The sequence below is a fragment of the Peromyscus maniculatus genome, chromosome 14 (genome assembly GCF_049852395.1).
Source record: "Peromyscus maniculatus bairdii isolate BWxNUB_F1_BW_parent chromosome 14, HU_Pman_BW_mat_3.1, whole genome shotgun sequence".
Lineage (NCBI taxonomy): Eukaryota > Metazoa > Chordata > Mammalia > Rodentia > Cricetidae > Peromyscus > Peromyscus maniculatus.
The window spans coordinates 16406988-16421177 of record NC_134865.1 but is presented as its reverse complement, the minus strand read 5'-3'; the positions used below and the strand labels follow the sequence as shown (position 1 = coordinate 16421177).

General features: G+C 46.6%; 1 protein-coding gene across 1 annotated transcript in view; it reads right to left on the bottom strand.

Moving 5' to 3' along the window:
- Positions 1-1137: 1137 nt before the first annotated feature.
- The window catches only part of Egln3 (egl-9 family hypoxia inducible factor 3), a 28272-nt gene continuing 15219 nt past the window's right edge, over positions 1138-14190 (bottom strand). The window contains 4 exon segments of the mRNA XM_006975276.3: positions 1138-2694; positions 3975-4048; positions 6025-6161; positions 7615-7734. Coding sequence (XP_006975338.1) covers positions 2678-2694; positions 3975-4048; positions 6025-6161; positions 7615-7734 — 348 coding nt within the window. The 3' untranslated portion in view covers positions 1138-2677.

Below are 14190 nucleotides of genomic sequence, written 5' to 3'. Positions count from 1 at the left end.
GACATGATAATGATCAGTTTTTGTGCTCTTCAGGGGTGAGGTCAGCAGTTCAGAGTGTGGGATTAGATGGTGTGACTTTCCTTCAGAATACTGTCACTATCACTCTAAGGTGTTAGTAACCCTGAGAAGCTATTTGCGATTTTACAGAGCCTGAAATGCTTGATGCCTAACCCGTCTACCTTCCTCCGCCACTGAACTTTTAAAAACCATCTCTGCAGGTATTTCACAGCCACTAAACTGCAAAGGAATCATTACTCCAGGCAGCAGGGCGTGGTGGGAGGCAGCCCTGGGTACATGCGTATAGCGCGGGTGAAGTCCCGAGTGAAGGTTGATATGAACATGGCCACGTCAAGGACCCAGTGCCTCAGACCCACAGGATGGCAAAGCCTGCCCTGGATGGGTGAGGCTCCGGAGGATGCGAAAGCCCTCATGTCGACAGGATGTGCAGCTTCTTCTCAGAGGACTGCAGCCCGAGACAGCTCCCCTTCTGAGGTCTCCCCCTGAGACCAGCTAACCGCTTCCGTGCTGTACATAATAAGGTTCCTCGGTTGTGTAGGTAATACTGCCCGGTCAGCGTGAGCCCAGCCCACCTGATCCCAGTCCGTATGTCTGTCTGTCCCGTTTTCTCTTTCCGATCCCAGTCAGATCAAGTCCCAGCTGGGTGGCACTTGTGAACGACCTACTCACTGGCAAACAGGTAAGAAATGACACTGGGACCAACCAGAGCTCTCTAAAGCTCTGTCAGCCTAAGTTTACAGTAATGGCAGGGGCCAGGATGGTACAACTCAGTGGAAGAGTGCTTGCCAGGGCTGGACGAGGCCCCAGAGGAGTGGTTCTCAACCTTCCTAAAGCTGCGACCCTTTAATACAGCTCCTCGTGTTGTGGTGACCCCCAAACCATACAATAATTTTCATTGTTCCTTCATAACTGTAATTTTGCTGCTGCTATGAATTGTAATGCAAATATCTGATATGCAACCCCTGGGAAATGGTAGTTTGACCCCCAAAGAGGTCATGACCCACGGGTTGTCCTAGATCCAAGAAAGAAAGAAATGCAAACAGTCTAAAGGCTAGAAACATAGATGTAAAATCCAATAAACCTTTTTTTTGCTAAAGACAAAAAAAATAACTCAAACCATTATGGAGGAGACTGAGTTTATTGGACATGTATTTACTAAGTCCTTGCTATGTGCCAGGCATTGGGTTAGGTGCTGGGAATATGTTGCATTGATCAAAAATGTACAAAATCCCTGTCTTCGTTGTACTTAACACTCTAGACATCACAGGCTACAAGACAATAACATAATAAATAAGGAAGTGACATTGTAAGTTAGAAGAGGCGGAAGATACTAAATAAAATAAAACAGAGCCATGGTGGGAGGCAATGGCAGGTCTTTCTGGACACTTTCCAAAATGATTAAAGGAAAAATATCAGCTTCTTTCTTGGAAAGTCTGTACATCTGAACACGATGAAACAAAACATTTCCGGGTCTGTGATGCTTGTGGGATTCTAGCAAGAAATTAAAGAGGTTTGAGAGACGGGAGGTAGAAGCAAAAACTTGGACGGGTAACTTTTGCAAAACAGGCGCTAAGTGCAGAGTTCTGGAGGAAGTGGCATCTGCATCCTGCGGCAGCAGAACCTTCCACAGTTCTAGCAAATTCCACAAGTCCGGCCGCACTACCAACCAGTTGCTCTCAAGGGTCCGGGTGGCTACAGGAAGGCTGGCGGGGGCAGAACTCTAACAGCTTTGAGATCTTTTCATTTCCAATCTCTTTCAAGAATACAGCACGCTGCTCTTTGTCGTTGCTAATTATGAACGGTTAAAAGGAACACTGACGGAAGGGATTTCCCGCGCTTCCCATCACGTCTCTCTTCTCAACCTGTTCACCACACACATGGGTATTGTACAGCAGGGCTTTGCTCTGCCCACACAGTTAGCAGAAGCTAATGCTGAACTACCAGGAAGATTTCTGTCCTTTGATTTAACTTCCAATTTCAATACCAGAAAAACAACCCAAACTACATGGCCAGTTTTTATTCTCTGCAAGAAATAAAAAAATAGAGAATAATGGTGGTGTCATCTTCAACAAGAAAGTCATTGATTTAGAAAGTCCAGGTTGTAGGGCCAGGAAAAAGGCGTGTCCACCATGGGACACTTCTACACTGATCACGATGACAGCAGCCCTTTCTAGAGGTAATAATGTCATTAGGTTGTTGTAACTGTCCAGTCTTGGGTTAACATCTGGAAATGGTTGAGATGATGTGTATCTGTTTCTTGCTGCTAGGGTTTCAGGGTGCCTCTTTATGGCATCTGTCACCCATGGGTTTTGCAAACCTCCTCCTTTCAAATCAAGAAGTATACATAAAGTGCAAATAAGAGTCACTCCTTGGCTCCCGGGGTCTTGTCTCCACAGCCGTACCCCCAAATCTATCAGTAAAACCGCTGGCCAATAAGGATGTCGGCAGGTATTTCTAAAGTTAGCCAATGAGTTCATCTGGCAAAGAGAGTGTCTGAAGGTCAACGCAGTCCTGGCGAGAAAACATGAAGTACCACAAACAAGACAGGGATGTGAATGATGGAGGCAGGAGGGGGATTTTACAGACTCTTTGGCTCTTGACTCTTAGAATTTCAGGAACCATTACTAAATGAACGGGGCCAGCGGATCTCACACACCAGTCAGTCTTCGCTTTTCCCTGGGTTGGGGACAGGAAAGAAAGAAAGAAAGAAAAAAAGAGTTAGGAAAGGAAGTCAAATTTGATGAATTATGTCACCAAGTCTCTCTCTCTCTCACACACACACACTCCCCCTCTTACACACACACACACACACACACACACACACACACACACACACACACACTCCTCTATTAAACAACGTCCTATTTTATAAAGCAAATAAATTGAGATTCCTGATAGAACTGTGCAAAGGTGTCTTCCTTGGCATTTGATAGGTATAGAGGTCAAGCAGGTCATGAGTTAGGCAAAGTTACACCCATTTCTTCGTGCAAACACACATTTATTTATTTGGCAGGGCAGAAAATTGCACCCAGGACATTCTGTGTGTTAGACAGGCAGGCTCTCTGCCTCCGAATTACATCTCCAGCTCTTACTGTAAGGTTCTTGGGTGTGCAATCACCAGAAAGAAGGATACAGACACAGCATTTCCTGTATTTGGGGGGCCAGGAATCTACCTTTTCATAAACCAACCTGGCAGAAGTACTACTTCTGTGCAACTTTTTGGGGAGGTAGGACATGGGGGAGTTGGAGACTTGGTCTTAGTATAGAGATCAGGCTGACCTCAAACTCATGATCCTCCTGCCTCAGCCTCTAAAGGCTAGTTCTACCATGCTCATCTTAGTGCAACTGATTCTGAGAAGTGTGGTTTATAAATGCTGGCTAGAGGTGACAGGAATGATGTTGTCACATCGGTTTGGTAAGAGCGCACTTTATATATACTTATATTTTATACTGAGTCAAATCCCACATCAACATAAATTAGCTACTGGAACTAAGATCCACTATACATTCTGTATAAATGCCAAATTCATGGACAAAATTTTATATTGCACATGACTGATTAACATTCACAATAAGCTATTTCCATCTATTATAAACCATCACATGATCAGTGAGCATCCTGGGGCGGGGGGAATGCCCCTTGCATTTCCTTCTGATTTTTTTTTTTTTTTTGGTTTTTCGAGACAGGGTTTCTCTGTGTAGCTTTGCGCCTTTCCTGGAGCTCACTTGGTAGCCCAGGCTGGCCTCGAACTCACAGAGATCCGCCTGGCTCTGCCTCCCGAGTGCTGGGATTAAAGGCGTGCGCCACCGACGCCCGGCCTCCTTCTGATTTTTTTAAGAGCATGAAAGCCAAGGTTTCAGATATCATTATATATGAAGCTGAATTAGAACTGAGGTTAAACAGTGTATCGTAATATGAAAAACACTAAAGTCACAGAAAATGATCAGACACATACTAGTTAAATTCCTGAATTTCTTTTTGGCTTCCGCCCTCTCTTCAGCATCAAAGTACCAGACAGTCATAGCGTACCTGTGAGAGGCAAGCACAATGCTATTAGAGAACACCCAAGTCTTTACGTTTACTCTGTGAAGCTCACATTAGAATCACTTGTAAAACCACCTCCTATCAGGAGTCCACTCCCACTTGCATTTAAAACCATTTCCTTTGGGTTCAAGTCTGTATAAACGGCCTGTAACACGTGAGTTCCGGGCACATGCCAGGCATTGGAACTTCAATGACTCTCTCACTAGAACCTGCTCTCGAAGCTCTTGGCCTCCAGTGGGAAGGATGCACTGGGGAAGCCATCTGCACAGCAGACTGGTCCTGCTAACAAACGGAGGCTGAAGACACGGGAAGGGAACCGAGAAGGGGAGATATCCCAAGTCACAGAATCTTTCTAACTTGAGGCCTGCTCTCTTTAGTTTTAGACATTGGTGAAAAGACACAGTTCAGCACTGATGTCTTTGCGTTTTTTCCACTGTCCCCTGTTACTTGCTTTATCCTCTCCACAGGACAGACGGTAACTGGAGCTATCTCATGCTTGGATTTTTACAACTTTTGTATTTACTGTTAGCCATAATAATTTCCATTAAAATTTTCAGTAAAATCCCCAAGAGCTTCTAACCACTTTTGCTGATATTTTCCCTATGACGTGAGTCACAGTGGGACCAGGAAATAACAGAGAATCCTGCCACAAAACAGGGTTCTATTATTGAACCCCACAAAACGAACCACAAATAGACTTCAGTGGTAAGAGCTAATGGCCGGCTAGTGCAGAGCACATTAGAGTGGGACCAAATCTGGGTCTCCGGGGATTGGAGCTGTCTAGAGGGCCGTGTAGATGGCCTTGAGTTAAGCTTGTTAAGGTTTAGCACTGCCCTTCTCGGCTCTCCCCGGCCTCGCTGCTACTCCCAGCACGAGCCCCAGTCTACATCACTCTACGCTCTGCCTGGCCCGCAGCGCTTGCTGGGAGATACCGGAGAAGTGGAGGCAGAAGCAGACATAAATATTTTTATCAGAGCTTTCTAGATTAAGATGAGACAATTCTAAGCTGTTCACTGACTCTCAAAATCTGTACATCCGCGTGCTAAGGAGGAAGAGAGGAAGGAAGGAAGGAAGAAAAGAAAGAAAAGGATTTTAAAACATTCAATTGTAGCCTAGAGTGGTTGCGCAGTGTGCATAACGCCCTGGCATCACAAAAGCTGTGTGCAACGGCGCATGCCTGTAATCTCAGCAGTCAGGAGGTGGGGGCAGGAGGCCAAGGTCAGATACTCAAGGTCATCCTCTGCTACATGGTGAGTTCCAGGCCAGCCTGACGTGAAACTCTGTCTCACAAATGAATGAATGGATGGACAGATGGAGCAAGCAAAACCATAACATCCAACTGTTATGGCATGGATAAAGTTAGCCCAGGCAAACAGAAAGAGCAAAAAGGAAATGAATTCAGAACAAATTATTCTTTCCTTTCCCGGGGTTCTTCATTTGCTTAAACTGACAAACTGTAAATCCACTGGCAGAAGCAGGACTTTTGATAGGTGATAACCAGGGCTAGTTCACCATTAGGTCTTCGTTGCTGCTGCTATCTGCCCCTCGACAGTTCTGGCCCCGGGCCTCACTTAGCTCGTGTTACCCTGAACTCTCAATCTTCCCGCTCACACTCGACTGCTGGTATTACAAGACTGCACCCAAGCAACGTTAGCTCTTTTTTTCTTCCCCTTAAGGGGAAGGAGGAAGGGACAGAAGTAAAGGGGAAAAAAACATGCTAAGTAACTAAGTCCAGTATGTACAACACAGAAAATAAGTTAATAGTTACTTTAAACTGAAGTTAGGTTTGTATATTACCGAATCCTAAAGAGCCCCTTCAATTTCTATTACTCCAAATAGGTTTACCTATCAGTTTGGGGGTACAACCAGCACTTCTAAGTACAGGACATGAGTTCTAAGAGTTCTCAGGGAACTAGGGTTCATACATGTTCTCAAAGAGGAACTCTGCCCCCAGCTCTTACCTGGTCGCATAGGAGGGCTGAACTTCATGTGGGTTCCTGCGGTCTGACCAGAAGAATAGGAGTCGATCAAAAATGGGCTCCACATCTGCTACGAATGATTTCCCTTCCGGAAATATCCGCAGAACTCCTCCATGTAACTGAAGACCAAGAAGAGACTTAGTTATTTCCTGGTCTCACATGAGGTTTATCAGCAAGAATGTGTTAGCTCCATTGAAGAGAAACGCCACCTCTACCTCAATTTTAAGTGGGTTTAAATATTCACTCCCCTCATACCCTGCAGTTAAACTTATCTCAGACTTAGCTTCATACATTCCTCATCCACTTCAGACCAGCATCTTCCCACTCCCACAGCCATGAAGGCCACAGAGACAAAAGAGCGCATAGTCAGAGGGCATCACACAAAACTGTCCATGTCAGAATTCATCAACCCCAAAAAGCAAGCAGACAAATCCTGAGCAATTTCATAGCTCCCTCAAATACTAAGTCTAAGCACTCACCACATCCAGCTGCCCCTGCAATAACAATTCCTCTGAGTTCTTCAAATGCCCATCTGACCTCCTTGGTGGACCCTTCCCTGAACTCTCACACCACGCTGTCAATACCTTTTGGGGCACCTATCGCTCTCTGCACCTGCTTTTTCTTTTTCATATGTACAACCTACTTGTCCTACTGGAACAATCATCTGGGTAGAAATCAGGCTTCACACATCAATGTTTCTGTACAACACTCATCTAACACGGGCAGAAACTCAAATATTTGTTGATTTCATTCTTCCTCCTTTATTATTGTTGGCCCAATAACTCTGCTCACATTGCATCTCAAAAGATACTTTTAAGCCCTAAAGGAACTGTTCCAGTCTTACTACCAAATAGAGAGGAGAGATACAATATTACATCACCCTGCCAGAGCCTGCACTAATGAACAGCTAACAGAGATGCACAGGATTCAAAAGCTAAGCAAGCTTCTATGATTTCCCAGACCCCTAAATCATTCTGAACTTTCAGACAGTATACAAGGGTCAAACAGTGTTACATGAACTTCACATCTCTAGCCATTCCATCTCTACCATCTACCATCCACAAATTAGCCACACAACCTCTGCCATTCACGACAAATGGCTCCCTATGGGACATACCATCCTGAGAAAGAGGACTATGTGGGAAATCCTCCTCAGGGACAGTTCGATGTCCCACGGTTCTATTTTTGTGGAACTCTCTCAGTGTTGCTGCTGGGGGGTGGGGGGGAAGGTGTACATTACATGCTGAGCTGAGAACCACATCAGCTCTGCCTCCCAATGTTGAATTAACTCCCTCATTAACCCCTGACCTTCACAATCACCCTCCCTCCCCCCACCAAATTAATGTTATAGCCACTGCCTTTAATCTCGTCATCTTCGGTCCTAATTCCACAAATGGGGGAAAGGTAAAAAATAAAAGAGTGGAGACAGACTGTTAGAAACTATAACTCTCCTAAAGTTGCCTGAATGTTTCCATCTAATTGGAAATGCCATGCTCTTCTCAGTGAACCCCTATTTGCACTTTTTATGGCTTATATAACCCACCCCACCCCTCCCCCATTATTCCACAGTACCTTGGCGTCCCAATTCTTATTCAGGTAGTAGATACAGGTGATACAGCGGCCGTCACCATTGGGGTTGTCCACATGGCGGACGTAACCTGTTCCATTTCCGGGATAGCAAGCCACCATTGCCTGTGGAGACATCCCAAGGACGCTGTTTAGAAAAAGCTTAGAGCCTCCTCCTACAGCAGACATACACAGTACACAGATTCGGATTACTATCAGAGCATGAAATCAGCATGAGGCAACCTTGGGTGTAGCACGAATCTTAGAAGGTCTTATTAATAAAAACAAACCTGGAGCCAGGTATTGGGGTGAATGCTGGAAGATCAGAGAAGCAGAACAGGCCACAGCCACCTCACCTTGCCAATTCCTCAGCTGATTCTGTTTCCTCAAACTGGAAGCCTCTGAGTCCTCATCCAAAATGAATCTCAGCTGAACTGCGGCTCAAAGCCTAAAAGCTTAACCAAGGCTCTAGTTCCTGGTTCTCACGCCTTATATACCTTTCTGCTTCCTGCCATCATTTTCTGGGATTAAAGGCATGAGTCACCATGCCTGGTTGTTTCCAGTGTGGCCTTGAACTCACAGAGATCCAGACGGATTGCTGCCTCTGGAGTGCTAGGATTAAAGGAGTGAGCGCCCATTTTCTGGCCTCTGTATCTAGTGGCTGTTCTGTTCTCTGACCCCAGGTAAGTTTATTAGGGTGCACAATATTTTGGGGACCACAATACCACCACATTTTGGTATGAAAACTTAACAGGCAGGCCATGCCTTAGGGCTTGGCGCAGGGTAAGTGGTCCATTAATATATTCCCACGTTCTAGAACATTGAGAACCTTCTAAAGAAACCCATCCACGTCATCATCAACAAGATGCCTGCCTTTCTTTCACACTCCTTTTTGAGAAAGCAGGTTCCAGGCTCCCATCCGAGCCGCACCAGATCAGCATCCTGAGATGGGGGTGTGTGTGGGGGGACACATAGGGGACACGTGCATGCCCTCTCAGCACTCAGAAGCTGAAGCAGGAAGGTGGGAAGTGGGAGGGGTCTGGCCTACACATGGAAACTTCTAGAAGGAAGGACAGAAGCGAGTGGGGAGAGGGGAAAGATAAGAGAAAGACCCTTTGGGGTGGGGCTTAGGCACTGTGCTTGTTTAGCGGTACCCTCGATTGTAGAATCATGCTTGTTTTCTTACAAAAAGAACACGTCTAATTCCAAAGGGAGTTAGGGTCAGTGGGAAGCTAGACCTTGACCAATCAGCACAGATGACACAGGGAGACCTCTTTGAGGGGGCAAAGATACACACAAGTATTAAGTGTATTCCTCAATTCTTATGCTCTTTTTCTGTTGTTAAAGATTGATTTATTTGCTGGGTAGCACTGGCACACGCATTTAATCCCAGCACTTGGGAGGCAGAGCCAGGTGGATCTCTGTGAGTTCAAGGCCAGCCTGGTCTACAGGGCGAGATCCAGGATAGGCACCAAAACTACAAAGAGAAACCCTGTCTCGAAAAACCAAAAAAAGAAAAGAAAAGAAAAAAGATTTATTTATGAGTGCTCCATCTGCATGTATGCCTTTATACCAAAAGAGGGCATCAGATCCCACTAGAGATGGTTGTGAGCCACCATGTGGTTGTTGGGAATTGAACTCAGAACCTCTGGAAGAGCAGCCAATGCTCTTGACCACTGAGCCATCTCTCCAGCCCCCTCTTATGCTCTTCTTGATGATTATCAGACCGGGTGATAATCTGGGGTCCTCCTCCTTTGTCTAAGCACTGCCTGTATACCCACAAGGTGAAAGAAGAAGGTAGAAAGCCACGTAGAAAAATCCTACTGAGAATTACAATCACAGGGGAATACAATATATATAACTGTTCTCATTACAAGACACCACTATCATTTAAAAATAGTTTATAGGGACTCAGGATATCTAAGGAAAATGTTGGAACTGGTAATAGAAAATGAGGGCCAAAAGCTTTTCACTATTTTGTTTACCAGGGTGATCTTAGCACCTAAGGAGTGCCCGGACACAGACGTTGTCCACTGAAAAGTTGACAAGTGTATCAATGAACTTATGAATGGTTCTTTGTTGAAAGCAGATCCCCTACTACCTAGATAAATAGCTCTTGCTTCCTCTTTGAAAGCCTACCTTCAGACATGCTTGGGGGGATCTGGTTAATATTCCCTGATAAATATCGAGGTGACCGCATGAGTAAAATGACCACTAGTCAAGGACAGCCCCAAACTGAGCCACTGATGGTTCAGTGGGTGAGCTGATTCCCAGCTGAAAGCACAGAGCAGAGGCGGGCCTCACACACACTGCATGCTGGATGGCTGAGAAGTGACCTGGCTCTGCAATGGACTTGGAGTTGAAATCAGAACATGTCCCACGCTTTACTTTTCTGCGCAGCTAGCAATCCACCAGCCTGCCTGTGAAACTTGAAAGTACCACTGTGATGTCATGTGCAGAGCTGATGAAGTTAGTCTGTTAGCCTGGGCATCTCCCCAAAAGGGCGATTTTGAGGTGACTGTAATAAGGATCTGACAAATGATGCCAGCACCAGACAGATGGGGGCTTGAGGAAGGCTGATTGGGGAGCAGACAGGAGTGACTGGCCTGGCTGGAGAGAAGGAGACAAATGAAGTCACCTACAACACAACAGGAATTACCTATCCCCGGAAGCGGCTGTCAGAAGTGTAAGGGCCAACACTGAAAGTCATTCAGGCACAATTACTTGATTTCCCCACCATCCCAGCCTCCCCCTCCTGAGAGGACCTTAAAAAAAAAAAGAAGGAAAAAGAACAGAAAGCTTTCTGTCAGCCCCTGATATAGCTTTATATTCCACAACAGCTCTGCTCCCAGCGAAGGTCAGGGCTCTGGATGCCTGCCATCTACTTCATCTGCAACCGACTGTGTGATCCCAAGCTCCTTCCTGTGAGGAGGAGCACGGGTCCCACGGTTTATATTGATTGTCGATTTGACAGGATGCAGGATCACCTCGGAGACAAATCTCCGGGCATGTCTGTGATGGATTTTGTAGATGAGGTTAATTGAGGTGGGAAGACCTGTCCGAACTGCCAGACGAACTAAAAAGGAGCAAAGGAGCTGAGCATCAGCATTCTGAATCTCCCTCTGCTTCCTGCCTGTGGATGGAATGGGACCAGCTGCTTTGAGGTACTGCTGCCACGACTTCCTGCCACAATGGACTGTGCCCTGGGACTTGAGCCAAAATAAATCCTTCCTTCCTTAAGTTGCCTTCGTCGGGCATTTTGTCACAGCCGTGAGACAGGGATTAACACAGTCCTCCGACGTGCAAGAAGAGCTCAGACTGGATCTGAGCTCAGCACCCAGAACAGCAGTGTCTTCCAGAGCACCAAGAAGCACTAACCCGCTTCAAAGCTGTTTCAATTAAAGTACAAGCAGGAAATAATGACAGTTCCCATGAACACACCCTCCACTAATTGCTACAGGTATGAAACACACGGAGAGAACATGCTGGCACAATCCCTTAAGGACTTACCATTAGGATGGCCCTTTGACTGTGAGCATACGTGTGTTTCAGGGAAGGAAGAGATCATTTTTCTGGCCAGAGTGAAATTCACCCTCTCTCTGATTCCAGAAGTCATGTGACTCATGTTTGGAACAATGGAAGGAAACCCCAGGAAGCTCAAAGGTCCCGCTGCAACCTTGCTAACCAATTGTACCACTGAGGTTTCTGGCCGAGTGCCAGAGGAGACAGGAGCCGGGTTTTGGCTCGGACACATTCCCAACTGTCTGCTGGTCCTCGCCAGGATCTCAAATTCGGAAGCTAAGGATGCGCTGAGAGGCGAACCTCAGTGACGAATCATCAAGTCTGTGCCAATTTGTGCACGGGGCAGCAAGAGACTCCGGAAACGAATGGGTTTATCGGATCTGTTATCTAAGCCTCATCAAGTCTGGAGAAGGCCCCAGAGCCCAGAGAGGAGGGAAACACTGCACCACTTGATTGTTTTATGGGAACAGAGCTGGAGCATTTTAATGATGATCAACACTGACATTCACCAGGAAGGTATCTCACTTATTATAGGCTTTTTATTGGCAAAAAAAACTTCCTGACTCGACCAATCCTTGAAATCTACAGCAGTTTCACAGCACAGCCGTGTCCCTTCGGTGGCACAGTCACTGTGGCCTATGAGCCTTCGAGGATGACTCAGCACACCCTGATTCCGCACATTCTCTGATGTATCACGGTTCCCTGCTCTGGCCCCCTGCACAAACCCCCATCCCCAGAGGCCTCTCCAGAGCTCTGTAGCAACAGGAAATGAGAGGAACGACCCAGGTGTTCCCGAGCTGGCTCTGCACCAGAGATATGTGCTTCAGACCCCTCCGTGGTCACGTTCAAGCAAGAAGAAGCGAACAACCAGAGAAAAACTATAGCAGAGTCCAAGTATGAAATCTACTTTATAAATGCCACTAGCAGAAAAGAAAACCGTGCTGGTGTTCGGGGCTGTGGGGTGGGAGGAGGGGTAGTTGGGGGGGACTATAAAAACAAACAAGAAACCAAGGTTAGAGGTCAAGCCTGGGAGTTCCATTCCGAGGCCCCAACTGGATGCTCTAAGCCTGAACCACAACCTGACTGTAGATACAGGCCTGTGTTATAACCAGCATCAACAGCCTGTCTGTTGATGATTTTTCAGACAGAAAACTTAGCATTCCTCTGTAGATCATACTGCAGACCGGGGGGTGCAGCCAGGCAGTAGAGCCACACCCAGCAGGCATGACAGCCTAGGACTGATGCCCAGCCCCTCAAAAAGAAAACAAAAGAAGCCATAGCATGTATTTTAGGAAAACGTAGTTTATTGCTGAGGACTTTGGAGCCAGACTCCTTAGTATAGCTTGATCTTTACCAAATGCAAAGTGGTATCTTAGGCAAATTTTTAAAAATCAATCATTTCATTTATAAAATTTATAACCAGAGCACAGATATTGTTTTCAATTAGTCAAGAAGCCTGACATGGTATCTCACACTTGCTACTTCGTTTCTAAGGAGGCTGAAGCAGGAGGATGATCACTAATTTTAGATTAGCCTGGACAACAAAAGGAGATACGATCTTAAAAACAAGAGGCCGAGCCCAGGACAGCAGAACTTTAACAACAGCTGGTTGAAGCGTGTTAGCAAATTAGACCTCTTAGTTGCTAAACAGAAATATTAGAAAACTTTTTAAGGATTTTTTTTTTAAATTCTTCTCTCCGGGGGATTTAATGATATTGTTTAATTATGTATACACGGGTGTGAAGGGACCAGTGTTTGTGAAGGCCAGGAGGCATCCGATCCCACTGAAGTTGGACTTACAGGCTGCTGTGAGCAGCTCGACCTGGGTGCTAGCAATCAGATACAGGTCCCCTGCAAGAGGACCACACCCCCTTAGCCCCTGAGCACCATCTCTCGGCCCGAGGATTTGTTTAATGGTTTTGTGAAGGAGTGCTTACATCTCTTTGTACCTCGGCTGTCGCATCTGTAAAAATGGTTAAGCAGACCCAAGTAAACAAATCCTGTAAAACTCATAGCGCAAGATCTGGGATTGCTTTCATTTGCACTGAGGGCGACAGAGACCCCCTTCTCTCTTTCCGTCTCTATGCTAAGGCGCGGCCACACAGAGAATTAATTAGATGTATCAAGAGTCAGGAGAAAAGACAGGTGAGCACACACCTTCAGGAGCCTGGGAAAAAACCCCAATGGGAGAAAGTCACAGCTGAGTTTCCTGGCTTGAAACACTCTCATTGGCAGTCAGGCGGCAGGGCCCTAGGTGACAGGAGGTGACAGTGTTCGCAGGGTCTGTGGGTGGAGGAATGGAAGTCAACACTTGGGGAGAACGGTTCGGAAGGGTTTGTGTTCAGCACGTATTTTAACTCCCACAGCGGATGTGGACAGTGAGCAGGGCCAGCCACCTTCGGAACACTTCGTGTCCCGCGCTGGTGAAGGCACCCGGCTTAGGCAGGGCCCGTGAGGTGACACACGGAGGCAGGGGAAAGGGGACGAGTGACTGTGCAGAGCCCCACGTGGCCTAGCAACAGCTCGAGGCTGGACTCTCTCCCATTAGAAAAGGAAAACTAAAATCTCTAGCCATCCAAATGCCTTCGGCAAGCATCCCGCCCCAAAGACCAGAGTGAGGGGGAGAAAAACCAACCAGGAGAGCCATAAATATATCTCTTTAAGGTAAAGACAACTGAAGCCAGCATGTCAAATTACGCTCTCTGTTTGGCTCTGACAATGAGTAGAACTCCAAATACTGTCGCAAATTAAATGCAGAGGCATGACAAAGCTGACTGGAACAGAGCTCTAGCCCCCCGGTCCCCTTCCTCCTCCATCAAGGGTTTGTGTTCTTCAGGGACACCAGGATTAAGTTCCCACAACATAAATGGCTCAAGACTGCTCCATGGAGCAAGGAGAGGAGGCGGTGGGAAGAGGAGCCACCAAGCCAGGCTGCCCAAGCTCTCTATCCTTGGGACTCACACGGAGAACAGAGAGGTCAAAAATCTCGGAAGTTGTCCTCTGACCTCCACAATGTACGCCATGGCATGAATGTGCCCACACGCACACCAGAGCACACCA